The sequence below is a fragment of the Molossus molossus genome, unplaced genomic scaffold (assembly GCF_014108415.1).
Source record: "Molossus molossus isolate mMolMol1 unplaced genomic scaffold, mMolMol1.p scaffold_m16_p_12, whole genome shotgun sequence".
NCBI lineage: Eukaryota > Metazoa > Chordata > Mammalia > Chiroptera > Molossidae > Molossus > Molossus molossus.
Genome location: NW_023425347.1, coordinates 83412201 through 83438852, shown reverse-complemented (window position 1 = coordinate 83438852; position 26652 = coordinate 83412201). Strand labels below are relative to the sequence as shown.

Below are 26652 nucleotides of genomic sequence, written 5' to 3'. Positions count from 1 at the left end.
AACAGTGCCAGTCATGACACTCCCCAGCTGCACAGGACCCTGTGAGTCGCTGGATGGAACAAACTGTGTGTGTGTGTGTTGGGGGGGTGGAGCCCCATCTCCTCCATAGTCGAGGAACCACATCAGCCAGAGAGAAGCATGTTGCTGCTTTATTGAAACATCTTCCCCGTCAAACACAAAGCAATTTTGTGAGCGGGTGTTGGCGGGGAGCCTCTTGCAGAGCCCTCTCCCTCTGTACCCCCTAATAGACTCCCAGAGAGCCTGCCTCCGTGGCCCTATTGCCACCTTTGGGTCAGCTGCCTCAGGAACCCCAATCCTCAGGGAAGCAAGCAAAAGAGGGGGTGTTGGGACCAAAATCTTCCCTACGGCACCAACACCACCAGCCCCCGTGGCAAGGTTTGCACCCACAAAAGGTGTGCCTGTTTTGACTGAATTAACCTGTGGATTTAGTCCAACAAATAGATTTGCCTGATTTCAAGGCTGAATTTCTGCTTGACCACAAGCATCGGGCAGAACCGGGTCACTTACAACCAAATTGGCGATGGCTGAACGGCGTGGTGGAATGGACTGATGACCCGTTACTTGAGATGACCGTAGTTGAGGGACCCATTGCACGAAGTCTACTGCTGTGACTGCTCTGACCACACGTGGATGTTTCAACCACATGTGGCTGATCACTGACGATGACAACTCTTAAGCCAAACAATGTGTGTCCAAAGGAACTGTGTGATGATTAAAACTACTGTTAGTTCCTGGAACTAGCTGTTGAATGATGGTTTGGCTACGTCTCAATGAGTTTTCATTTGAATTACCAATTATTCAGCCACTGAGAAGTTCTAAATTGACCAGAGTGGGCAGCCAGTTATTGGATTGGATTGAATTGCATGGTTTGGGGCATAATCTAGTTTTTTTTAATTACTGAATTTAATCCCTATTCTAAGCAAACTGGGTTGGCTGACTTGATAATTATTTAAGCAAGCGACTTGGAGAAATTGAACATATGGATTTGGTGGGGAGGACTAATTGATAATTACTTCACTAAATTACTCTGTGAATTTATAAACCAGTGCAATGACCCATTGGAGTTTGACCAAGTTATTTTACTGAACTGACAAGTGTGTTCTTTTTTATTTGTCAGCCACTTGGTTAAACTGGTCAATCTGTAATTTTTTAACCAAACTCAATGAATTTAGAATGACCAATTGTTTAAACAAATGTCAGAGCTGATCAAAATAAGCCACATGTTGAACTGAACCTTTGAGAGACCCAGGGAGTCATTTAGCCTAAAGGGTTGACCCAACTGTAAGCATCTCCCAGGCCCCACGGGAAAAGCAGGCCAGCGAGGGGTACACAAGCAGATTGTCCTGAAGTCGGCTGGGTGGCCCACCCAGGCCACAGGGGCCACCAAAGCAAAGAAGTAGATTGCGAGGCAGCTCTGCCGCCCCCCAGCACCAGCGCTGGGGCCTGGTGCTGTCACACCTCAGAGTATGGGGGAGGCGCTGGGCCCACTTCCGGAGTCTTGGTTGGCAGAGACACAGCTTCCTCGTAGGATGGCAGGACCACCTGGGAGGCACAAAGATGAGGACTGGTGACTAGCCAGAAGGAACCACACCTCTGATAAAGCATGGCATGACTGCACACCTTCTGTACACTGCATGCACCAGACAGGTGCCATTTCTGTTCCCGTGGCGAACAGACTCGCCTCTGCCTATTCCGCTTCAAGCCCCTGTGTTTTGATTACAACACACCATTTTCCCTGGGAAACAGTCTCAGTCCATGTGCTTTCAGAAGAATTGGCCCCATCCTTCAGATCGAGGGGGTGAACATATGACGAAGTAGGGTTTTATCCCCCTGGCTGTCTGTAATCAATGGTTTGGGGATAGGCTTGTGACCCACACTGGTCCAATCAGACGTGCTCCTGGGCCTTCCTTTCTGCTGGGTTGCTGAGAGGATGGGATGTCAACATAGGGATTTTGGCAGCAATTTTGCCACCATGAGGAAAGGGCTGCCTGCAAATGGAGCCAACAGGGAGGAAACTGGAGTCGAAAGATGGGAAGAATGAGATCGCATCTGGATGTCGGGACTCAGCCAGGCCTGAGCCAGACATATTGGACTTACAAGTTCTGTGAACTAATAAATTCTCTTTTTTAACTTAAGCCAGATTGAGTTGGGTTTCTGCCACTTGCAACCAAAAAAAGTCTTGACTAATGCAATCTCCATTTTACAGATGAGGAAAGTGAGCCACAAGTAATTTAAACCAGCTGCCTTTTCCCATCACTTCTCCAGTCGGCTGTTTCTAAGGGCACCTCATCCTTCTGTCTGGAAGGCCCCTCCCTGTTCCCAGCTAACCTGTCAATCGGTATAGGCTAGCTGTACTTGGTCAAATGCCACCTCCTCTAGGAAGCCTTTCATGACACCCCAGATGAGACCAGCTGCCTCCTCTGCTCCTATTGTTCCTGTGCATCATCTGAGTTGTGATTGGATTTCTGCATCTAGATTCACTCCGGACTACACAACCTTCTAGAATGGGGTGACATCTTAGTTTTCTCTGTACCCCCAGGGTGGGATATGAGGCCAGCAAAGAGTGAGAGACAGAAAATGTTGACTGCATGCCTGAATGAAAGAACCCTAGATTATCAGAGATCTTCACATTTCTTCTCGTCCAACCCTCATTTTACGAGCGGAGACACTAAGGCACAGCAAGGGCGAGAGACATGCCCTAAATGACAGGGGGAGAGGCAGAGCTCACCCTTGCCCCAACCCCAGCCCAGGCTCACCTTCGGCAGCATCTTGGAGCTGCTCTTCTCCGTGGCTGAGTTCATGTACTTGATGAGTCTGTAGCATCTCCACACACACTTGAACATGTAGACCTGGAAAAGGCCCAGGTCAGACTGTGGTTGCTGACCCTCCTCCTCACTGCCCCAGCAGGCCCGAGACAGGTGCTGGGCCCTTCCTGGGGAGCCCCAGCTCACCCCGAAGGCAGCATCCAGCTGCTGCAGCTCAGACCCCTATTCTGGTTGAAGGGTGCCCCACCTGCCAGTCCCAGGTACCCCAGGTGTTTCCCTCTTACTGCCCCACAGGCAGCACAGGAAGGGGCTTCTGAGCTCCCTCAAGGCCCTCGGCCAGTGGTCCTGCAGACCCCGCCCTCTGCCAGTCGTCCTGCAGACCCCGCCCTCTGCCAGTCGTCCTGCAGAACCCGCTTGCCCACTCCTGTGGACTGAGAACTCACTACCTCCTGACAATGCCTGGCTCATCTTGAGACAGAGCTCCCAGTGGGAAAGTTTCGCTTGAAAATTGCTTATGATACGTTGTTACTTAAAGCAGATTCAAAACAGTGTATGCAGTAGTACTGCATGTTTATAAATACAAACAATTATATGTACAGATGTATGTATCGGTCAGATATTGTAAGTGACTGCTCTCTTAGCAGCTGAAGAAAGAATTGGGAAGACGGTCCCCAGGGTAGGGCGTGAAGTCCCAGGGGCATGCTCAAGGAACAATAGCCAGTAATTCTCGCCATGGCCAGTTTGGTTCAGCAGTTAGAGCGTCGGCCCGGGGAGCAATGAGTCGCGGGTTCAATTCCAGCCAAGGGCATGTGCCTCGGTTGCAGTTCATCCCCGGCCCTGATTTGGGTCGTGCAGAAAGCAACCAGTCAATATGTCCCTCTCACATCGATGTTTCTCTCTGTCTCCCTCTCTCCCCTTCCCTCACTTCCTCCCACTCTCTCTGAAGATAAATGGAAAAATATCTTCAGGTGAGGATTAAAAAAAAATAGCCAAAATTCTCTTTCTGCCCGAAGCTGTCCCCCAAGGAAGAAAAGGGGGTCCTGTCATCTGGAAGGTCTCTTGTTTTATGGAGTCTCATGACGGGGACTTAGAGGGCACCAAGATAAAGACAATGAATTATAAAAGACTGAAGTATGAAGGGCCAGGGAGAAATCGAGTAGGTGGAGTGTGGCCAGTGAGGGGCCCAGAGAGAACCCCACCCAGAGGAGAGGGGCAGGGAGACGGGGTGGTGTGGTGGGGTTTGGGAAGTTGGTCTCTTGTCCCGTGTGTGATGTGAACCCACACTGTTTCTCCCAGCCTTCGGGAAAGCTCTCATCGTGCGTCACCAATGCACTTGGACTTGGAGGGAAGGTGAAAGGAGTCAAGTTCCGTTCCAGGTTGGTCGTAGGTGAGGCCAGAGACTGCTCAGGGCCCCGGGTGAAAGGGGGCGGGGACGTCTGCTTATACCCACAGACAAGGACAGGAGGAATGCACCAAGGTGGCGCCGAGTGCTGGTCCCAGGTGCTGGTGGGTGTGGGCTGCTTGTCCTCTCTGCTCACCCGTAGTTTCTAACTTTCTACAATGAGTGTATGTTACTTTCACCGCCTGATAAGAACACGTGTTTAAAAGCTCTCTCTTCTGTGTAGTCAACATCAGCCTCCCAGGGGCTTCGAGCCACGGTTGCAGCCTCTAGGGTCCCTCTGCGAGTCCTTTGAGTGTTTGGAGACAGGATCGGGTCCTCCTGTGTCATCTCTTCCCCAAGCTGCCTTGCCCTGGTACCCTCCACTCCCTCAGATGGCAGACTCTTCTTGCCCCTTCATCCTCCTGTTTGTCGTCACCTCTCTAAGAACTGGGACCTGAAACTGGACTCTGTTCTCTGGGTCTGACCAGCCCAGAGAAGAATAAAATGATTTTCCGCCCTCCTGCTCATCACCAAACCTCTGGTGATATGACCTCAGGACCCATCTGCATATTGGTGCCTGAATCACACAGAGTTGTGACATGGGCGAAGCAAGGAGTGTGTCCCTGCCACAGAGGAGACCTGAGTTCCAGAGAGAAGTGACTTGAAAAGCGAGCACCCAGCTGGTGAGGGGAGAACTGGGATTCGAAACCAGGTCCTTCTGAATCTAATGCAGACAGAACAGTTAGTTCCTCCTTCCCTAGATCAGGGCCTCTCTGGGTTACACATGATGTCCCTGCCCCCTGATGGCAGGTGGTCTTTGCAGACCCACCCCCTTTAAATGGGGTGTCCCCGCGGACCCCAGCTCAGAGGAGCTGGTGTGGGGAGGGCTGGAGTAAAGAGCCAAGAGCAGGGAGGTGGCAGCGGACACCCTTCCCTGCCTGGTGTGTGGCCAGACAGCCCTCCGCCCTCCCGGAGCCATGCAGCAGTCACCACTCACCTTCAGGATGAGGACGGTGATAAAGGCGACGGAGAAGATGATCATCATCTTGACAAACTGATTATACGCCATTCCCTCCTGGCTGGGGAGGTAATTCTGCAACAGATTTGGGGGCCATGTCAGTGCCTCTGGCCACAGGTAGAGGAATGACAAGCCTGCCCTCCACACACAGGGACATGTGTGACACAGCCATGATCTGGGCTGATCCTGCAAGGATCCTGGGAGGCAGGTGTTACTTACCATCCGCCCCATGTGACAGGTGAGCGGATGCAGCCGCTGCCTGCCCAGATGGCCCTTACCTGGTGGTGTCCCACCCGCTCGTGGAGGGCACGCCCTTCCCTAGAGTGCAGTCCTGGCTGACCTGACCGAACCTCCTAGTCCTGCCATCCTTGAGAACTCGCCCCTCCCTCGGGGCAGCTCACTGGCGGATGCCGGGCTGCTCGCCATGGGGCGACCTCTATGGCATTTGCAAATAGGTGCACACATTCTTTGACACTCCTCCCTTCAGAACGTGGAGGTCATTCCCCTCCCTCGAGTGTGGGCCAGACCTAGGGACTCACCTCTCATAAATAATAGAAGGTGGCAGATGTGTGTGACCTCTAAGACATACGGTTTTCTCCTTGCTCTGCCTCTCAGATGCTCACATGGGGACAGCCAGCAGCCATGACAAGAGGATGCTCAAGCAGCCTTATTGAAGGCACGCAGAATGCAGAATTGAGGCAACAAGCCAAGAGCCACGTGAGAAGCCACCTTAGGGGTGGGTCCTTCAGACCTAGCCAAGCCCTCGTTGTCTAAAGCCCATGTACCCAACCTCAGGAGAGACCCTGAGTCCGCACAACCAGCTAAGCCACTCCCAAACCCCTGATCCCCAAAAGCTGTGTGAGATAATGACTGTTTATTGCTTTAAGTTACTATGTTTGGGGAGAATTTGTTTGACAACAATAAAAAATTAGTATTATGTCTGTGGGGCAATTCACACTCCAGGGCTCCCCCTGGGATCAGGCCGGGCTGCTCCTGCAGACACGTGTCTGTCTGCCTTCTTCCCTGGGTCTATCCTAAGGTTCCTCCTGAGCACTTTCCCTCAGTAAATCACTCATACAAGAATCCTTCTCCCAGCCCGGCCGGTGTGGCTCAGTGGTTGAGCATCAACCTACACACAAAGAGGTCGCTGGTTCCATTCCCGGTCAGGGCACGTGCCCAGGTTGTGGGCCTGATTCCCAGTGGGGACGTGCAGGAGGCGGCCAATCAATGTTCTTTCTCATCAATGTTTCCATCTCTCTCTCTCTCTCCCCCTCTTCCTTCCTCTGTCTCTAAAATCAATAAAGAAAAAAAATTTAAAAATGAAAAAGACTCTTTCTCCCAGGCTCCACTTGTAAAGAACTCAGTCCAGCCGAAGCCTGAGGCACAGAGAGGAGAAGCAACTTGCTCAAGGCCACACAGCCAGTGACGAGAGTGGGCCCTTGGCCCGGACTTACCATGTGGTTCATGGACTTGAAGTTGAGATAGGTGGGCACTTCCATGTAGGAGCTGCAGAGGGTCAGGATGCTCAGGCAGAAGTCCAGCAGCTGCAGGGTCAACAGTGGGACCTTGGAGGGGTGCTTAGGAGGACAAAGACAAGGAGGAAGACAGACAGCAATTAAGCCCAACCAGAGGCTCCAGTACAATGAGGCGCATGGGGGCCCTCAGAGGCTGTCTCGGCTAGAGAGTACCAGTGACCTTCCTAGTCCACCATACCCAGAAAGAAATGGATGCCCGGTGCTCAGACACTCATATCAAGGGCCGGTGGCAGACCCTGGGACGAGGACCTGGTCCTGACTCCCTGCCCAGGGCCCTTCCCCAGTCTAGCTTCCCAGTCTTTTCAAAGACAACAGTCAGGGAAAGGGTGGGAAGCAGCTGTGGGAGCCACGTCAACAACTGGCACCACCCGTCACGGGCACCCCTGTGGGTGCTCAGCATGGCTTTGACCACGATCTTCCTCTAGACTTGGTTACAAAGGAGGGACAAAGCAGGGCTGGGGGCTGAGCTGGGGCGGGTGCCCCTCCCTCTGCTGTGGACCCACCTCCGCCAGCATTGTTGGGTGCTTACCCCGTGTGAGCACCCTGCACACTCTCCTCATTTAATACTCCTGGGCACATTGAGCAGATGGGGCCACAGACCCATCAGACAGAACAAGGAACTCTGAGGTGCTCAGAGACTTGCTGAAGGTCACCAACCAGGAAGGGGCCTTGGGGGCTCCCTGTCACCACCTGAGCCCCGCCCACCCCAGGCTGGGTGGGTCGAGGGCAGGGCTGGGTACTCACAGACCGACTCCGGGAGATGAACTTGAGGTAGGCAGGCAGCTCCACGTAGGAGCCCAGCAAGGTGAACAGACACAGCAGGTAGTCCATGATTTGCAGGGACATGAAGGGCAGCAGGTACTTCTCCCTGTTCTGAAAGGCAGGCCCAGCACGGTCAGGGTGTCCCTTGCACGCTTCCCCCTGCAGCCTGATGACCCCATGCACCCACTCACCAGCAGCTCCCTTCCCCCCCAAATGCTCCCACCCCACACGGAGTCACATGCCTTCCTCTGAGCGAGGCTCTGGGGACAAAGAGAAGGCAGAACACAGCCCTGAGTGCAAGGAGCCTTGGAGTTCCAGGAGACACAGAACAGTCCCCATCTACAGGGATACATGCTCCAGGGGTTCGGGGAGCAGGCCTGACTCAGTTTCCTTTCAAGAACTCCACCAGGATGGGCCATTTTAGGAGAAGGGGTCAGAGAGGACTTCCTGGAGGTGGGGATGCCAGGATAGACCTGGAAAGAAGCAGGAGGGAAAGGGGGAGGGCACTGGAGGCAGAAGGCCAGCACGAGCAAAGGCCCTGTGGTGGGAAGAGGCCAGTGCTGCTGAAACCAGCAGGCCTTCCCGCACTCAGGCACTCCTGGGGAGGTTCGTGGGCAGAGGCCCTGAAAGGCTGAGGCTGATGTACTCCTTCAGCTGAAAGCAAGTGATCAGCATGACCAACAGTACTGCAGGGGACCCCACAGCTGGGGACAAGATCATAGAAAGGGTGGTTTTGTTGGTTTCTCATGTGGTTGTCTAAAATCACTCAGGTGGTAGTCAGAGCAACCCAGTGGTGGTCAAAACAACCCAGACGGAGTCTCAGAGCCTCCAGAGATGACCCGATGCATTTTCGAGCTGGACCATTTGCGCTGCTGCACAAGCACCTGGGTGCCACCCGGAGCAAGGTGGAATCCATCCCTGGGGTGCAGGGCTGGGAGAGCGCAGGAGCCAGGGGTGCTGGTGACGTTTCATGAAGGTGGAAACGTTCCAACCTGGCACCGAATCACGGACTCCCTGTCACGGCCCTGGGAGGCCAGCCCACTGTCTGCCCAGGAAGGGCGCTGTCTCCGGCCCGGCTTCCTGCCTCCCTGGGGCCGAGGGACAGATGGTTCCCCTTACCCACTCACTGGTGGCACTGAGCCGGACGGCTCTACCCTCCCCTCTGCTCTGGCTCCTCTCGTGGTTACAAAACCCACTCCCTTCTCCCCTCTCCTCGTCCCTCCAAACGGCTCTTCCTTTACCAAGGTTCCCTGCGGCCATTTGTACTATGAGAGGATGTGGGTCACCAGTGATGATTTCTAGGAGGCAGGTGGGGTCTCCCCAAATCCCACCTCCCACCATCTCAGCAGCCAGTTCTTCCCAACGCGGTCGTGACTGGGAGGGGGACAGAAGGGCAGTTGGGGCTCCCCAAGCCCTGGTTCCCCTTCCCCAGGGGGCCCTCACCTTGACCACGCCGACCAGCAGGCTCACACTGATGACAAAGAGCATGGCGATGAGCAGGAAGCTGGAGATCAGGTCGGCTGAAAGGCAAGGGGGAGTAGTGAGGGACCAGAGGGGCCCCAGGGACCCCCGGGCTAAGGACCACACCTTGGGAACCACTGCTGTGGGGCTATGACCATGAGCAGGAACGCCTAGGACCTGTCCTCTTGTAGGTCTCAGTCTTACGGGGCTATGAAGATGCAAACAGACCATTTCAGGTTACACAGAGGGCATACGAAGGGTCCGGGCTGGGGCAGGAGGGGCAGGCTGGCGTCCGCCTAACCAGGGGGAGTCTGGGAAGGCCTCTGAGAAGGTGCTGTGAGCTGAGGGACAAGGTGCTCGGGCAGGGGCCTGAGACAAGGTGTGGTCAGTGCAGCTGGAACGCGGGGAGCCAGGAGGAGCCTGGGGGAAGTCCGGAGGGAGATTCAAGTGACCACTGTGGCCCGAGAGGTCAGCAGGGGCTGGGTTTCACGATTTTCTTCTAGATGGGCAGCCGCTGAAGGGTGTAAGCAGGAGAGTCCTGCTGTGGTCTTTCTAAGCCTGTTAGGTTTGCAAAGTGCCACCCTATCTACTCCGGGTCCGGACAGTGGAGCCGCCCCATTTGCAGATGAAGGGTCTGAGGCCCAAAGAGAGGAAGTGGCGGGGCCTCAAACCCCAGCAGGCCTACACCAGCCAGGGCCCCTCCCCTTTTTTCCCAGCTTCCCCTTCCTGTCCCCGGGACCTACCAATCCTGAGGTAGCCTGTCTGGGAGAATCGGCAAGAGGCTTTGCCGTGGGCCACCTCCACGGAGTGCTCGATGAACAGCAAGACACTCATGATCTGGGGGCAGAAGAGAGCATCAGTCAGCCGGGGTCTGCACGGTTCCCCCCCCAGCCCAGTCCCTCCTCAAGGGTGTCCAGTCAGGGGCCTGTAGGAGGGGTCCTGGAGGAGATGGAATGGCAGATCAGTGCAGCATCCTGGATAAAGCTGTGGCCTGGACAAGCTCATGACCGTGGTTTTTCCTCGTCCCTGCTGTGTGAGCTTGGGCAAGTTACTTGACCTCTCTGTGCCTTGGTTTCCCCCGCTGTGAAATGAGGATAATAGACTAGCTACCTTAGGAGGCTATCACGAGGAGTAAATGGGGACATTCCAGTAGAGGACCCATGTTCTCATTATAGTGGTAACTGAGACCCCTGACGGTCAGTCTTGAAGAGGAGGTGGGGGCTAAAACTGGGTCCCTCCTCTACACCCCCTTTTATAACGAAGGCACTGAGCATCATAGGATCATAGTCACAGCATCTGGGCATCAGAGAGATTCAAGTTCATGAAGTCATCAACACAGGCCTGGGAGCATCTGACCTATGAACCCCCCAGGGTGCCGCCCAAAACCCATCCCTCGTGACCCGTCAATTTCCCCATCTGCAAAATGAGGACAATAACAATACCTGCCTCAGGGTTGTAGTGGGACCAAATGGGACATAAGTCAGCAACGCGCTGGCAGATCGTAAGCACTCAGTCCACGTTTTCTATTATTGTTATTATTATTATTATCCCCACTGGACTGTAGTTTCCTGTGCTCGTGTGTTCACTGCTGTAGCTGTTTTATTTGATGAATAAATAGATGAATAGATGGATGAATGAACTCTGTCTCCTCGGGGGACCCTGCTGAGAATAACGGAGGAGGGGCACACCTGACGGATGTGAGTGTTGGGGTGGTCCTAGAAACTGGCGAAGTCCAGGCACAAAACTGCACTTGGAAAGGACCTTGGAGGTCACCTTGCCTGTTTCCTCTGCCTCCCAGTGCAGGGATCTGGCCCTGAAGCCTCCATTCAAATGCTTTCAGCCACGGGGAGCTCAGACTCTTCTGTGTGTCTGTGTCCTTGCAGCAGGCCTGCTGCCCTCCCCCACCACACACAGTTCTCTGGGCACCATCGACCACCCACTGAGAACAAGACTATCTCCTCCCTCGTAGTAGGTGTCCTACCTCTATTAATGTGGTACATTTACATTGGCTTCTCGGCAGCCTTGCACCAGCAACTCATGCTCAGCTGACAGGCAACTCAACACCCACCATCTGTTTCCCCCTTGCTGACTGTGTGGGTTATTTTAGCTCAGACACAGGTCTCAGTCTGTCTTTCTGCTATGTTACATCCTGTTCAGTGGGGCGGAAAGAGACAACACAGAGAAGTCATGAAGAGCTGGACTCCAGAGTCAGACGGAGATGGGTTTGAATCCAGGTCAATACATGACCTTGGGCAAGTCACTTCCCTCTCGGTTTCTCACCTGGAAAGTGGCAATCACTGGATCTAGTAAGGAATGAACTGCATTGTATTTGCAAAGAACTGAGCTTGGGGCCTGGCGATAGGTGCTCAGCGAACATAACCTGCTTTGGGTGGGCGTGAGCTTCCAGGGGTGGTCAGGCAGTACCAGGAGCAGGGTGCCAGGCCCCAACAGGGAGCTTGCTGTAGCTGTCGCCTACACCTGGGTAACCAAGTAGGCTCTGTGTCACCAGGAAGAAGCAACCCAGAGCGGAAGGCAGATGCGGTGGGGCCTATGGCTGATACCCACAAGAAACAGCCCTGAGAGAGAAGCTGCTTCCTCAGCCCCTCTCCTTCCAGTTTCACCTTTAACGAGGGAAGAGAAAGGGAGGCAGACAACAGTTTCGTCTAGGACAGAACAGGGAGCAGGGCCCCCTACGAGGTGGTGAGCTCCCCGTCCCTGGGAGTGTGCAAACAGAGCACAGATGAGTCGCAGCTGGGCTTAGAAAGGCCCCTAACTTTGCACAGAGGACACTAGTCCCTGGTTCAGGTGTGGCACAGAAGACTTTTGAAGTCCCAAGAATCCAGAATTGTCTGAGACCTGGAACAAAGCTCAGAATCAGACAATCCCAACCTCTAGCTGCTGGAAAGAGCCTCATCCAGTTTCTTTATAACCTCCCCTCTGCTTGTTTTATGAACTCAGAGAGGTTAGGTGGCTTGCCCAAGGACACACAGTAAGTTGGGGACAGAGTAGAACTGAAGTCAAGTCTCCCAGTGCTGGCCTGTTGCCTTCTCATACACCCTGCCCCCAAACACCTCGAAGCCCCTGCTGGCCCTGACCCCGAGGGCTCAGGTATTTTTTGTTTGTTTGGTTGGTTTTTTTGGTACGTGCCCCTAGCAGGAACCAAACCCGGGACTCTGGTCCACAGGCCGACACTCCAACCGCTGAGCCAAACCGGCCAGGGCAGGCTCAGGTATTTTGATAAGTACCTGTCAGTGAACCTTTTGAGCACACTCCTCTATGTTTCTTTACTTTTAACTTGTATGCATGTGCTACTATCCTGGTTTATCATGAACTGATATCATGAAATGTACATATATAAATTTCAGATGTTAATAAAGAACATGATTGAAAATTTTATGAATTCTAATATTGTCATCCTGAGACCCCAGTGGTCACCTTGAGTATCACCCCACTTTGGAGACCACTGCTAATTTTCAAACCTCCCACCCTCCCCCAAATCTTAATTCTGACCCTAAACCCCTCTCATGCCCCTGCCTGCAATCCTGCCATTAGCATCCCAACCACCCCTCCTAAATACCGTGACCCCCAGCAAGGAGAGGGACCCTTGGACAGCCGGGAGCGCCACCCACGTCATCCCAATGACCCTCCACAACCCAGTGAAGGACCATTCTGACTTCTCCCACCCCCAGTTCAAAGACGAAGAAAGCGAGACTCAGAGAGGGCCAAGGCTTCCCAGCTTGTCATCTGCAGGGCCAGGATTCCAGCCCAGGCTGAGGGGCCTCGATTTGATTCTCATTCCCTCTCCAGTGTCCCCCCAGCATCTCCAGCCTCCTGGCTCTGCGAGGCCTGCCCCCTCCCCTCTCCCATGTCAGTGCCTCAGTAGAGTCAGAGGGGATGCCCATCTCCTGCTCCTTCCGACGTACCCCCCACCCCGTGGCGTGTGGGCGCAGCAGCAGCAGGCACCAGAGCAGGGCACCTGCGAGACGGTGAGCTCCCTGTCTGGGTTTAAAAACAGGCTCACAGCCCTGGCCGGTTTGGCTCAGCGGTTAGAGCGTTGGCCTGCGGTCCGGAGAGACCCGGGTTCGGTTCCCGCTAAGGGCACGTCCCTCAGTTGGCAGTTTGTCCCTGGCCCTGGTTGGGTCGTGTGGGTGGCAACCACTCGATGTGTCCCTTTCATGTCGATGTTTCTCTCTCTCTCTCTCTCTCCCTCCCACTCTATCTGAATAAAATATCAAAAAATGTCCTCGGGGGAGGATAAAAATAAAATAAAATAAAAACAGGCTCACAGAAGAGGGGAGCAGTGTGTGTGGGGGGAATATCTGTAATACTTCCAACAATCAAGATGTAAAAACTTAAATAAATAAATGAAATAAAAACAGACTCACCCTTCACCCATTTCACCTCCTTAACAACCCTGTAGGGGGAGGGAGATGATTCTGTCCCCATTCACCAGGTGAAAACCCGAGGCTCCCAAAGGCGAGAGCTAGCCCCGGTCGCACAGCCTGCCTCACACCCTCCCAGCCCCTAACCTTCGACAAAGACACCAGTCCCCAATCCAGGAGAAATGTGGGAGACTCAGCAACCTAGGAGATGGGATGGAGAGCAACCGACATGTGTTGAGCCCCTACTGTGTGCTCAGATCAGTGCTCACAGGTTCGTACCACAAACTCCCAAACGCTGCAAGAAAGGCAACGTTTTCCCAGTGCTGCAGACGAGGAAAAGGAGGCTCAGAGAGAACTCACGTGCTCCGTGTCCCGTGGCCAAGCTGGGATCTGAACCCTGGAGCCTGTGCTCCCAGGGTCCAGGCTCCCCTCAGGGCCAAGTGGCTGCTCAGGCGCCCAGCCCCTGGTCCCACCAACTCTCTGCCATCCTCCTACCCCCATTTCAAAGATGAGGAAAGCCCCGGACACTCAGAGCTCAGGACGCAGCAGCTGGAGTGTGATGGGAGGCCTCTCCCACTGCCTCACTGCTGTCTGACCATAGCCAGGTCTTGGTTCCTCCCTGGCCTCAGTTTCCCCCTCCAGTCCATGAGCACAGTCACTCCTTTTGCACCCAGGGCCACTGGGATGATTGCACACAGGAGAGACAGGGGAGTGGAACTTTTGCAAATTGTGGCACGTCACACCCGGGCTCTCAGCCCGGAGCTGCGCCCTGCTCATGAGACGGCCCCCACTGCTCCACTCAAGTCTGGAACCAAGAGCCCTTTGCAGTTCCAGAAAAGCACCCGGCTTACCTACAGCGTATGCGGGGAGAGGCCTGCAAACCCACGAGTCCACATTTCCCAGGCCCTCATTTCCCCTCACCGCCCTCCACCCCCACCCCACCCGGCTTCCACCTGGACACAGCGCTGCCCTCTCCCTGAGCTCCAAGGGCCTGGCGGGCGGTGGCTCACACCCTCCTGGACAGGGCTTCTCTCCCACAAAGCCCAGGCAGGCAGCATTCACTCACCCACCTGTTCCTCCATGACAGCGTCTTCTCGCTCACTGTCCTCAACTCCGTAGGGTGAGATCACGTGGGTAAGAGCCCGGGATGCTGGAGTCAGATGGCCCTGGGCCTAAGCCCGGCTCTTTGCCCTTGAGTGAACCACTAACCTCTCTGAGCCTCAGTCTCCTCATCTAGGAAATGGGGGTAATAACCGGACCTGCCTTGTAGGGTTGCTATCAGGTCAGATGGCAGGTGGCACAGAGCCAGGCGTGGCACAAACACTCCTTGAACTAGCGCCACTGGGCAGTGTTCGTTCATCTATGTGGGTGATCATCCTTCCCCTTGCTTGTTCACCCAGTGAACACTCTGAGCACTACCACTCCAAGCCTTGTCTGGAGAAGCCACTGACCCTGGCCTGCTGATGCCCGTCCCCCGGGGTAACCTGACCTGCATGTTCAAAGCCATAACAGGGGACATGCAGCAGGTTTAGGGGCCCTGATGAAGGGGCGATCACCACCGCCTGGAAGACTCAGGGAGGGTTTCGCAAATGGGAATAGTTTTCACGTGGCTTTGAAGGGTACAGAGATGTCCAACAGAGAAGAGAAAAGCACTCCAAGAAGAGGGACCGTCATGTGCAAAGGCCCGGAGTCTGGCAGAGCTGATCCCGGGAACGGGGAGCTGATGCCTCTTCCCTGAGAGAGGGGATGTTACCAGTGGGAAGTGAGGCTCAGGGAGAAGCAGTAAGCAGCCCAAGGTCACACAGCAAGACGGGTGCAGAGCCAGAATCAGCCTCACTCCTCCCGCGGCCGAGGCAGGGCTCAGGCTGCGACTGTGTCCTCCCGTCCTGGTGGTGCCCGGTGCCCTCACGGCCACCTCGGCTCTCCATCCCCCTTTCCACCTCTTCTCTCTGCTTCTGTTCGCACCCAACACCCACTCTGCTCCTTCTTTCTCAATAACAAGCACAACTTCCCTAAGCTGTGCAGGGGGGCCGGTGGCCAGGACGCCAGGGGGCCCTCTATTTGTTTTCCTGGTGGCTCAGAGGAGCCACCAACAGCTTGTGCTGAAACAATGTGGGCAGGTTCGGGGGTTCGCAGGAGGGGAGGAGAATCACGGGCGAGGGGGTGCACTGTTGAACATGGCCATGGCCTGAGGAGGCCACACCACAGCTGAACATAGTGGAAGACGTTCTGGTCAGAGGAGGCGGACAGTGGTGACCTGCTGGACGTGGGGACTGGCTCGCCTCTCACTGGGTTTGGCATGGTGAGAACAGCTATGATCGCGTGAGTGTTGATTATAGACGTGACAGTGAATGAGGCTGCAGAGGCAGTGACAGAGGTCAGGCCGCTGAGCAGGCTGGGAAGTGGCGATTAACCGCAGCCATCACAGGGCCTCGCTGCCGCTGCTGATCGTGGTGGTGACATCACGATGTGATGGCAGTGACTAAGACCACGGGGACACTGGACCCCTAGATTCTGGGGTTTGAATACCAGGTCCCTCTCCAGAAGGTGGGCCCACTGTCTTGGACCTCCCTGGGGGCTCAGGACCCAGTCTGTCTGAAGCAGGCAGAGACCCAGCCTCTGAGATTTCAGAGGATAAAACGGACAGGACGCAGCCCTCGGTGAGCACCTGCTACGTGCCAGCCAGTGCGAGGGCGCGGCCCTACCGGTGAACTTCTCTGCCTCCTGCTCACCAATGTATGAGGTCAGGATCCGTCCCCCTTCCCAAGAGCAGAGCGGGGGCCTGTGTGTGACTTCGCAGAGGTTGCACAAGGAATATGGCCCAGGCTCGTCCTCAGTGCTTCCCCTACAGATAATGCAGGTTGCAAAATGGGTTCCAAGTGCACCCTCCTTCCTGCCCGCTCTCCCTTTCCACCCTGACCTCCGCGGGGAGGGCCTAGGGGCTGAGGGCACACTTAGACCATCATCATTATTATTATCAGCCTCGCCCTGAGCTCAATCTTCTCAACCACCCAGGCTCATCTTGTTTTCCCTGCCCGCCCCCCAGGTTTTCTGGGAGGAGGAGGAGGAGAGAACCAGATGCGTCAGCGGCAAAAGGAAGCTCCCCTCCCCCACCCCACACTTCCTGTTGCAGCTTATCAGGGGGCCACCGGGTAGGGGCCATTCCCCAGCAGCATATCTCCCCAGCCACATCCCCAGCAGCCCAGATACCATCACAATGTCCAGTGTCCGCCCTCCCAGAGCCTCGGCGCAGCGGCAGCCCCAGGCCGCGGGCATCTGCCCAGACCCCTGCTCCTCTCACCAGGCTGCTGTTCTGCGTCCTCCCCTCTCTGTCCCCTCCGCCTGGCGTTTTGCTTCTCTGTGCCTCAGTTGCCTCATCTGTAGAACAGAGAGAAGGAGGAGCCACCCACTGGTAGAACGGTTGTGAAGACTAGGCGAGGTGACATATGTCTGTTCCCAAAGTTGAAGGTGTAGAAAGACAAGTGACCAGCAGAAGCGCTTGTGTGTGGAAACCAAACCCCAGGTCCCCGTGGCCACAGCCGTGGCCGTGGCCATTCTATTGGTAACTGCCCCGAGCTGGAAACAACCCAGTATTCCCCACCCCCAGCAGAACAGGCAAATACATGGTTAGATATTCGTGAAGCAAAGTGCTTGGGGGGGTGGGGGGGCTGGGGATGTGCTGGCTGCACACAGCAACCTGGGAAGCTCCCGACGTAATGCTGAGAGGAAGAAGCCGGCACACGAGCACATGCCGTGTGATCTCATCCCTGTGGTCCTAGAGCCACACTAGGAGAAGTCAGTGGGGGCAGGGTAGTTTGCGGGGCACTAGGGGCCTCTGGGTGCCAGTCCCGTCCTAGTTCTTACTCTGGATGGAGGTCGCACAGGTGTGCTCGCTCTGTCGAAATTCAGCCAAACGTGTACTGATGATATGTCAATGACACATCAGAAAAAGGTTTACAAAAGTAAAATGAAAGAGAGACTGGCTGACCCATACTCCACATCAGACCCTGGACTGCAACAATGAAGCCGGCCAGCCAAGCCCTGGACGCGCCTCCGGCATGAGACGGGCCACCTCCACTGCGGGTGGGCAGCTGCCCCGGGACCCGGGTAGGGAGGTGCTGGGAGCTTGGGCCCAGGAGTGGGGGCTTCCGCTTCTGAGCGGTGGTAAGTCTTCAAGATGTCTCCCAAAGGGCCGTGGAAAGGGTGTTCCAGGCAGAGGGAACGGCAGGAGCAAAAGTAAAAGTGCATGAGATGCATTCAGGAAACTGCAAGAAGTTTCTCTCGGGGAACTGTGACTTGGAGTGAGCCATGTGCCAGGCACACCAGATGCCCCCAGGAAACGGTAGCTGCCCTGTGGCTGGGCTGGTGGACGGATGTAGGGGATGCTGGGGGTGACACATGGCTTTACAAAGGCTGTGACTGGGGCCGGCAGGGACAGAAGAGGCATTTCAGGTGGAAAGGAGGGCTCAGGCAAAGGCCAGCCCCCCACGGAGCACGCAGTCCGGATGACGCGCACTGCTGTTTGCCGCCCTGCGGCACAGAGACGGCGGGACAGGAGCACTGCGCAGCGAGCTCAGGACCATCGGGGAAGCCAGCGTGTCACCCCAGAGCCCTCTCCCACCTGTGCTCAGCCTGTGGCAGCCCAGCAAGGCATGCCCTCTGCCCTCTGCCCTCTGCCCTTCCGGACCTGCCCCTATGAAAGAAAACACGATGGCAAGGAATGGGTACTGAGGGTCAAGTTTCTGGGGGCGGAGAGCAGGTCATCAAATCTCCTTTCAGGGGCAGCATTTCAGGGCGCAGAATCAGATTCAGCCTTCAGTTGCCCTAGGTTCCCATCCCCCTCCACTTCCTGAGTTTCTAGGGAAGTAGCCTGCACCCCACAATCTATCCCCATTAACCATTACTTCCCTGTTTGAAATCAGAGCAAACACCGCCCTCCCTGATATAATAAGTACTTCTCTTACTACTAAGCTCTCAGGAGAGGCCAGCACCTCCTCGAGCACCAACACCCTCCCCTCAGCCCAGGAGGCAGGTTCTGGCGTCAGGCCCCCATCTTGCGGGTGAGAGTGAGCCCATCTTTTCATGGGGGCTCCATGTTAATAAGAACAAGATGCCCTGGCCGGTTTGGCTCAGCGGTTGGAGCATCGGCCTGCGGACCAATGAGTCAAGGGTTCGATTCCAGTCAAGGGCACGTACCTCGGTTGCTGTTTGTCCCCGGCCCTGGTTGGGTAGTGCAGGTGGCAACCACTCGATGTGTCCCTTTCACTTCGATGTTTCTCTCTCCCTCTCCCTTCCACTCTATCTGAACAAAAAAAAATGGAAAAATGTCCTCGGGTGAGGATAAAAAAAAAAATAGCAACATATCCTCGGGTAAGGATTAAGAAAGAAATAAGTAAATAAGAACAAGGTTCCCTGAATAAGAGGCACAAACTTCCAGTTATGAACTGAATAAGCCGCAGGGATGCGGTGCAGAGCACAGGAAATGCAGTCAGTGCTCAGTGACACACAGAGGGTCGCTAGAAGCACTGGTGCTGTCTGCACCATAAGGTGTGGGAATGTAGAATCACTCTGTTGAATGCCTGAAGCCAATATAATATGCATGTCAACTATACTTTAATAAAAATGTTGTAAAAGGAAACAAATAATGAGGACAAGCCTCCTGGACATTACCGCTGACACTGCCCCCTCCCCCCCCCCCCCCCCCCCCCCCCCACGGTCTGGAGCAGCAGGAGAGCCTGGCCCTCTCCAAGCCTCAATTTCCATTTCTGTCAAGTGGTGGCAGCTGCCATTTGTGCGGAGCTCACTAGGTGCCAGGTGTATCTCCCACCTGTTTTCTCCTGAGTCTCCGAATGACTCTGCAGGCCATGGTTACTGGCCCATTTAACAGGGAGGAAAAGTGAGGCTAGAAGGGATGCACAGGCAGCAACTTCACTCTGCACAGCTCCCTGGTCAGCTTCATGCTTCATTAGGTGTTCTGTGCCCCCCCCCTTCCTTCAGCGAGGTAGGGTCCCCTGGGAGACCAACACAGGCCTCATAGTGACCTCAGAGCAAAGTCCTAGTTCCAGACCACTGCCCTGGGCTGAAAATAAAAGTGTCACTTCCTGGGAGCTTGGAACAGGGGTGACCGAGTAACTTCGCCCCACCCAGGCCTGCCCTCCAGCCACAGGCCAGTCTGGGTGGGGCCCCAGCCCCTGCACCAGAGGGGCCCCCCTCCTCGCGGGAGCCTCCCTCAGCTACCGCCCTCGGACAGCAGTGAGTCCCTCCAACCAAGGTGACCCCCGACAACTGGGACCGCCACCTGCCTCCTGGTCCCACAAACCTCTTCTTTCCCTTCCCTTGGGCCTGAGAACCAGGAACTGGGGAGAAGATGAGGCCCCGGCTGGGTCCGGCGCTCCCTGGCTCACCTCGCACGGGGCTGACCATCATAGCTCAGCCCGCCGGACCTGCTACAGCTCGGAGAGCCCACCTTTGCCCACAGTAGGTCCTGCGTGCCCCTTGCGGTGGCCTAGTGGGCCCAGTGATCCAGTGGGATCTAGCGGTTCCTTCCAGCCTCACTCATACACCTCCAACATTGTATAAGCTAGATGGTGGGGTGCACACCCCAGAGATAAAGAACACAACTCAGTTCCCTCCGCCATGGTGTAGGGGAGAGGCAGAGGGTTCTACCCTACCCCCACCAGCCTCCCCACCACTCCAGGAAGGGCCCACACACTCAGCAGTAGCCCAGAGCCAGGCCTCTCTGCCCCACACGGGAGCACTGAGCATAAAGGTATCTCCGCTCCACACGGGGGCAACCGGCGTGAAGGCACAGAGTCTAACTGATTCTCATCTGGGGCTTTCGCCATCTGACAGTTGGGGCCTATTTTAAGGCCTCAAACAGCTGAGATTTGAAATGGAGCATGGTCTCTGTAGTCTGCTCTGGTAACCTACTCTGGCCACTTGCCTGCCAGCTCCCCAAACTCCACTCCAGTGGGGCCACATCAGCTCAATACCTTGAAATGGTTACCCTTAAGACAGAGTCCAATAGTCCCATTTAATGGATGAGGAAACTGAGGCCCAGACAGCAAAGTTGCCTATCTCCTCAAGCTCATATCAAGAGTAAGTGATGGAGACAAGTCTGTGATCTTTTTTATCCCAAGTGGAACAGAGAGGGAAGCCTCTGGAATTCTAAACAGGGCAAATCGGGGCAGGGGGGCTTCCTGGAGGAGGAAACTTCCTGTGAGCTGGACCATAAAGAAGAAATGAAGGGCCTCCAAATACTTGGACCAGCCCTGGCCTGTGGGCCAGGTAAGGACTCCTGTGTTCACCACTGGCTTATTCCACACACCTGTGCGCCAGCAGAGGCAGCCTGAGCAAGGCCCTGCTCACCCTCCTGTGTGACCTGGAGCAAGTCAGGACTCTCCTGGACCTCTGTTTACTCATCTGTAAGATGCAAGAATTGGCCAAGCAGAGGTCCACCGTTTTAGCTATGATGCCTGAAAGAATCGAAGGACTTGGTTCAGTCCCATCCTACCTACCTCTCCAGCTTCTCAGCCACACCTCACAGCCATCCCTGCCTCCAACCCAGCTTTGCGAACGTCTGGGGTTTCCAGAGCACCCGTGTTTCCCCGCCTCCGAGCCTTTACTCCAGCTGGGCCTCTGCCTGGCCCGCTCTCTCCCACACACCGGGGCGAGCCCTGCTCTGCGTTGGCGCTCAGGCTCCTCCGGGAAGCCTTTCCCGAAGCCTGCACCTCTCCAGCGGCTGGGCTGAGATCCCTCCTCTGTGCCCCATAACAGCCAGCACTGTCATCCATCAAAGCCATAATCACAGTTTCCCCAGACTGGCTGCAACCCCTGGAGGCCAGAGGCCGTGAACGAGTCAGGCCGGATCCCCGCCTGGGGCGGAGCACGAAGCTCGAAGACCTGTCTGAGAAGCGTCTGCGCTCACTAGAGACTCCTTTCAATAACAGAGGTTGCTTTGCTGCATTTTTTCCCATTTAAAAAGTGATACAGTTGAGCGACCAAATAAATAAAGTAGCACTGAATTATAACCCAGAGTATAAAATAAATATTCAGGAGGCCCTGCTGATAAAAACACAAATCAATCACTTACGGATATAATAAATGAGGAGAACTAACAAGTGTCCCGTGAGGAATTTAAAATAATGTATGTAACGACTGTGCCCTCAAGACGGGGTTGCCGACCTCCCCATCCTGAAGTGTGGGTCGTGTGCAGTGACTTCCTTCCCGAGAGCACCGGGTGGGCGCAGTGCAGTCAGTGGCGGGCCCGTGGGCTACCTCTGCCAGGGGCTCCAGGTGGGCAGCAGCGACGTGCTGAGAACGGCCCTCACCTCTGCGGTCTGCCTCCCAAAACCACAGTACTCAAGTCCGGCCACAGGAAAACGACCAGACAAGTCCCTCTGAGGAATATTCGACAAAGTGCATCACCCCTCAAAACTGTCAAGGTCACCGAAACCAAGGAAAATCAGAGAACCGTCAGCCGAGAGGAACCTAAGGGCTGACTGGAACAGGGGAGCTTGGATGGGCTCCCGAAACAGAAAAGGGGCATCAGGGAAAAGCTGGGGACATCCGAATAGAGTACGGACGTCGGTTAGTAACAGCGCCCGATGCCAACTCGTCCACCGTGTCAAACGTGCCTTATTAACGTGAGGTGGTATCACTGAGGGAAACCTGGCGTGGGGTGTCCACGAACTCTGGGTTCAACATTGTTCTGGAAATCCCAAACCATTCCAAAATAAAAAGTATATTTTAGAAAGCAGTCATGCTCATTGCAGCAGATGTGGAGACGAGGGAAACATAGAAGACCATTCAAGCTCACAGTCTGTAACCCGGAGACCACCACGCCCTTCCCTCCCCACCCTGTTGCTACACGGTTACATCACCGCAGGTGTGAGGTGTCAGGCAATGTCTTCCAGTGGAATTCAAGAGTGTTTGGTGGGGGGATGTATCTGGGCAGAGGGGTCGTCTAGGGGTCCCCACCTCCTGCCATTGACTTAGGACATGCTTTGGGTTGCCAGAAAAACCAGGTCCAAAGTGGCCACATTAAGAAAGTTCTCTGACTCCCCTACCTGTGCAACTTTGGGTTAGAAATCATCTGTGACCCAGCAAATTCTCTACCCAAACCCAGCAAAATCCCGAGGCAGGCCCTCCGACCACTGGACACGGGAGGGTCCTCCAGTAATGATGTTCCTGAGGACTCCATGATGGGCGATGCAGTCCCAAGACACCAAGGGCCAGATTTAACCCTCCCCGAGGGGCCGCATCTACAAATAGCCCTCCATATGCAGGGCAGTCACCCTTGACTGGCTCCAGATGAAGATGAACCTGGTGATTAACACATCTGGAGGGTGGCTTCTCTTTTTCCATCCAGATGTACAAGGCCCTGCCAGAACACCTGCCACCCGACTGCTGGGCCACAGGGCAGGTCCCAGCCCCTGCCCTGTCACAGAAGGGTCCAGAGGATGACCCCCACTGGAATCAACAAAGGACCCCAGCCCAGACACGGCTGCTTGAGCCGGTCATACAGTCTCCCAGCGTCTCCTCCTTCTCATGCCTTCTACTCGAGAACATCCCCCGGCTCCTCATGACTCACACTATAAAGTGTTTCTCAACTGAGAGCAGTTTTGCCCCCAGGGGACATTCGGCAGTGTCTGGAAATGTATTTGGTTAGCGCAACTGGAGGGTGCTACTGGTATTTTGTGGGTGGTGGCCATGGATACTGCTAAACATCTTACAACATACAGTTCAGTCCCCACAACCAAGAATTCTCCAGCCCAAAACATCAACAGTGAAGGTTCAGACTCTTTCGCTTGTCACTCCAAGCCCCTACCACCTCCTGCCCCCCAACCTGAAGCCTCCAGGTTGGTCTGTATAGTGTCACCTGCACAAGCCACTATCCTTCAGCCTCCACACCTCTGCACACCATTCCTCCCCCATCCATACTCCCCACAACCCAACTCTATGCCTCTGCCGATGGCACCACCTCCAAGAAGTCTTCCCTGATCACTTGCCCACAGATTCTCCAGTTCTGTGGGCAGGCACCGATATCACTTCATGTCATGTATGTCAGGTCCCTGATGTCATGTACAGGTGAGGGCCTCAGACGGCGTGATCAAGAAGAAACCTTGAGAGTCACAGAGTCCAGAGTTTATAGAGCAGCCTCCTGGCCCAGGCAGCCTGCACGTGGATTCGGCTTGGCTGGCACAGGGATATTTTTTACCTTCAATCAGTCACCAACATGGAAGTATCAGAAGACAGGACATCAAAGCCTGTGTTCCCTGCTTCTCTAACCATCAGGAGAGTCACCGCCAGGGCCATCTTCCTTCATGGCAACACTCAGCAGAAACAGAGCAGAGGCCAGAGTGAACCCAGAGAAGGCCCCCAGCTCACTGCAGGTCCAGCTGCCCCACTATGCTCACACACACGACCTGTCTGGCCCCTGGAGGGACTGGGCTTCGGGACCTCTGAGCCGGTCCACACTCCCTGCACACCCTTCATGTTATAAAGGGGAACTGAGGCCAAGGAGAGAAGCTTGTCCAAGGTCACACAGCCAGTTAATTTCCGAGCACAGGGAAAGATCCAGGGGCCTGCTTCCCACGAGGCCTCCTCTGAGTAGCCACACTGACCTGAGAATGTTGCACAATCTCAGAGCTGGAAGGGTCCCTAAGGACAGCCAAGTTGCCACTGGCTTCTTTCAGAACCACTTGCGTTAGCAGAAGCTAGGCAGGCAACCACTGAGCTCCTCCCAAAATCAGTGTCCTGGGGTTTGCTGGCTCGCCTCCGGTGTGCAGGCCGCAAGCGCCCTGTCTGACGCACTACTAAGAAGAGGGCGCTCAAGTGCGTCAGGCACTGCCTCGTAGACACAACACCCTTGACCCTCACAGCCCACCTCTCAGAGGTGCCGTGATGCCCATGTGTCAGAGGAGGACACTGAGGTTAAGCAAGTAATCCTGGGCTGCACAGCTAGTAAGTGGTGAGGCCAGGACGTGCACCCCGGAGCCTGGAGCCAGAGGCTGTGTGCACCCCAGAGCACCTCCCCTGGGAGGGCTGGGCCCTTGCCTGCGGCAGGGAGCAGGTGCAGCAGGTCGAAGGGTCAGAGCAGCCCAGCGCAGCATTCGGTCGAGGCGGATTTGGAGGAAGCCCTTCCAGGCCCATGAGAGAACTGTTAACCACAGGCCATGAGTCAGCCTGGGAGGAAGGTGCCCAGGCCTGGGGGGCTGGGTATGGCATGACCGTTGTGGAGGGGGGGAGGGGGGTCTGGACAGGGCAGAGCAGAGACCCAGACCTTCAGCCACTAAGCTGGGGGAACCTCTGGCCCTGGGGGGCTGTGACTCTCCCAGAGTCAAGGCTCCACACCCGGAGGTGCATACCAGCCTTCAAAGTGGAACCGCTGGGCCTGTTTCCCCTCAGGTTCCCCCATAAGAGATTGGACCAGGCAAGTCCCCCAGCTAATTAGACAAAGCCTGGAGCTTTCCTGGTGGGGAGAAGGTGTGGGGAGAAGGCAGTGGTTTGCCTGAACTGTAACTGTAACTAAGAGGACTCCTTCCTCCCTCCCACAAAGGGAGATTCCCACTTGTTGCCCAGGCCGGTTGGCGGGGGGTGGAGGGGGTGAGCTGGAGCTGTGCCTGGGGCTCAGCCTCATATCCTGGCGGCAATCCCAGCCCCCCTTCCTCCCAAGAGTTCTGGCTCCCAAAGCACTTTCCCATCTGGGGTTCCGTTTGCACCCGGTTGACCTTGTGGCTGCTATTTTGTTCCATTTTACAGAGACAGAAACTGAGCTTCAGAGAAAATGTGAGGTTCGTTTTTTTTGCAACAAGGACCCTCCTTCCACCACTGTTCTGCTCAGGGGTCTGCTACAGGGTGCCCTTGCTCCCAGTTCTCAGAGCGGGAGACCAAGACTTGAGCAGGATCCCACAGAAAGGTGGTGAGCACCAGGGGCCCCGCAGGTCAGAGGCCCTCATACACTCACACACACGCGCGCGCGCACAGCCTCCGCCTGCCCACAGCCTCCGCCTGCCCCACACTCACCACATGGTAGATAGCCAGGGCGGTGGTGGCGATGCGGACGTTGAAGCAGCAGCAGGTCTGGCGGACAGCCATGCTGGGGGCCATGGTGCTACTGTCCCCTCCTCCTAGGCACTGAGGGGAAAGAAGCCGGGCTCCTGGAGCAGGACAGAAAAGAGGAAGCTGCCAGCTGCCCTCCTCACTTCCTTCCTGCCCCTTAGACAGGCAGGGGCATGGTCGTCACAAGCGGGGCGGGGCAGCTGGGAAGGGCCACAGCCTGCCTAGCTGGCCCCTGCCTCTCCTAGCAGGCTTCCCGGGGGACAGACCTTGCACCTTCAGCACTTATCTACCTTATCTGAGCAGTTTCCCACATCCTGCTGACCGGATTTTCATCCCCACCCTTGGAAGCAGAGATGGCCACCAAACGCATTTCCAGATACAGAAACAGAGGTCCAGAGAGATCAAGGCATTCACCCAAAATCACACAATAGTGCTGGTAGAGGATTCAAACCCAGGTCTGGCTGGCTGCAAAAATTACTATTATCTACTAATCCTTACCTGTTTAAGCATGTTCCTGGATTAAGTCCTTTAATCCTCACCTCAACCCTCTGAAGGAGGTACCATTATTCCCCCTATTTTACAGGTGAAGAACCTGGGGCCCAGGGATGGGAAGTGATCTGTCCAAAGTCACACAGCTAGGCCTAGAGGAATGGAGATTTGGACCAGGGCTAACTGGTTCTAGAGGCTGCCCCTTTGAAGCTGGTACTTTCTTCACTCTCCCCGCACCCTCCCAGAGAGCATGTTCTTCCTGAGCTCTGTCCAAACCAGAACAGAAGAATAATTACTAAGTAAATCTATCAACTGCATGTCAGGCCTGAGCTAGGCTCTTTCTACTGCTAGGTCATTAATTCTTCACAGCAATTTGGGAAACCCTCCGTCAAACCCCCCTTTGTGGGCCTCAAGGCCCCCAATGATCACATGCAATCAGGGATTTTTTTCACCTCACTCTTGGGAAAGGTTGGATTTAATAAACCATGACTATTAAGTAAGCAACACTGGGATCTATATTCCCTCTCGGATGATAAATGATCCATATTGCAATAAGGGAAGGGAATATGAGGCACTTGCAAAATTCCTGTAGGAATTCTGCTCTGTCCAGATGCTGAGCTCACTTGCAAAGTAAAGCTTCTAGTGGAGAACACTGCAGAACCTATCATGAAGCCCCGCCCACAAATGAGATCATGGAGTTGGGATTGGCCACTATGGCTGCCCATCATTTCTGCCACAGGAGAGGTTATAAAAGGTCTCTAAGCTGCTCCCCCTT

General features: G+C 55.2%; 1 protein-coding gene across 3 annotated transcripts; it reads right to left on the bottom strand.

Annotated features, from left to right (window-relative positions):
- Window positions 1-102: 102 nt before the first annotated feature.
- On the bottom strand, window positions 103-25530 carry LAPTM5 (lysosomal protein transmembrane 5). 3 transcript variants are annotated; one of them, XM_036255485.1, is made up of 8 exons: window positions 24384-24576; window positions 9687-9780; window positions 8926-9002; window positions 7465-7593; window positions 6640-6762; window positions 5165-5260; window positions 2778-2870; window positions 103-1563 (listed from the first exon to the last, which is right to left on the bottom strand). In XM_036255485.1, the coding sequence occupies exons 1-8, from the start codon at window positions 24552-24554 to the stop codon at window positions 1474-1476; spliced, it is 873 nt and encodes a 290-aa protein (XP_036111378.1). In that variant the 5' UTR covers window positions 24555-24576; the 3' UTR covers window positions 103-1473. The 3 variants fall into 3 exon arrangements, with proteins under 3 accessions (XP_036111378.1, XP_036111380.1, XP_036111379.1); XM_036255487.1 differs by lacking the exon at window positions 24384-24576 and adding an exon at window positions 23951-24071; XM_036255486.1 differs by lacking the exon at window positions 24384-24576 and adding an exon at window positions 25353-25530 and having other exon boundaries at window positions 1338-1563.
- Between the last annotated feature and the right edge of the window lie 1122 nt (window positions 25531-26652).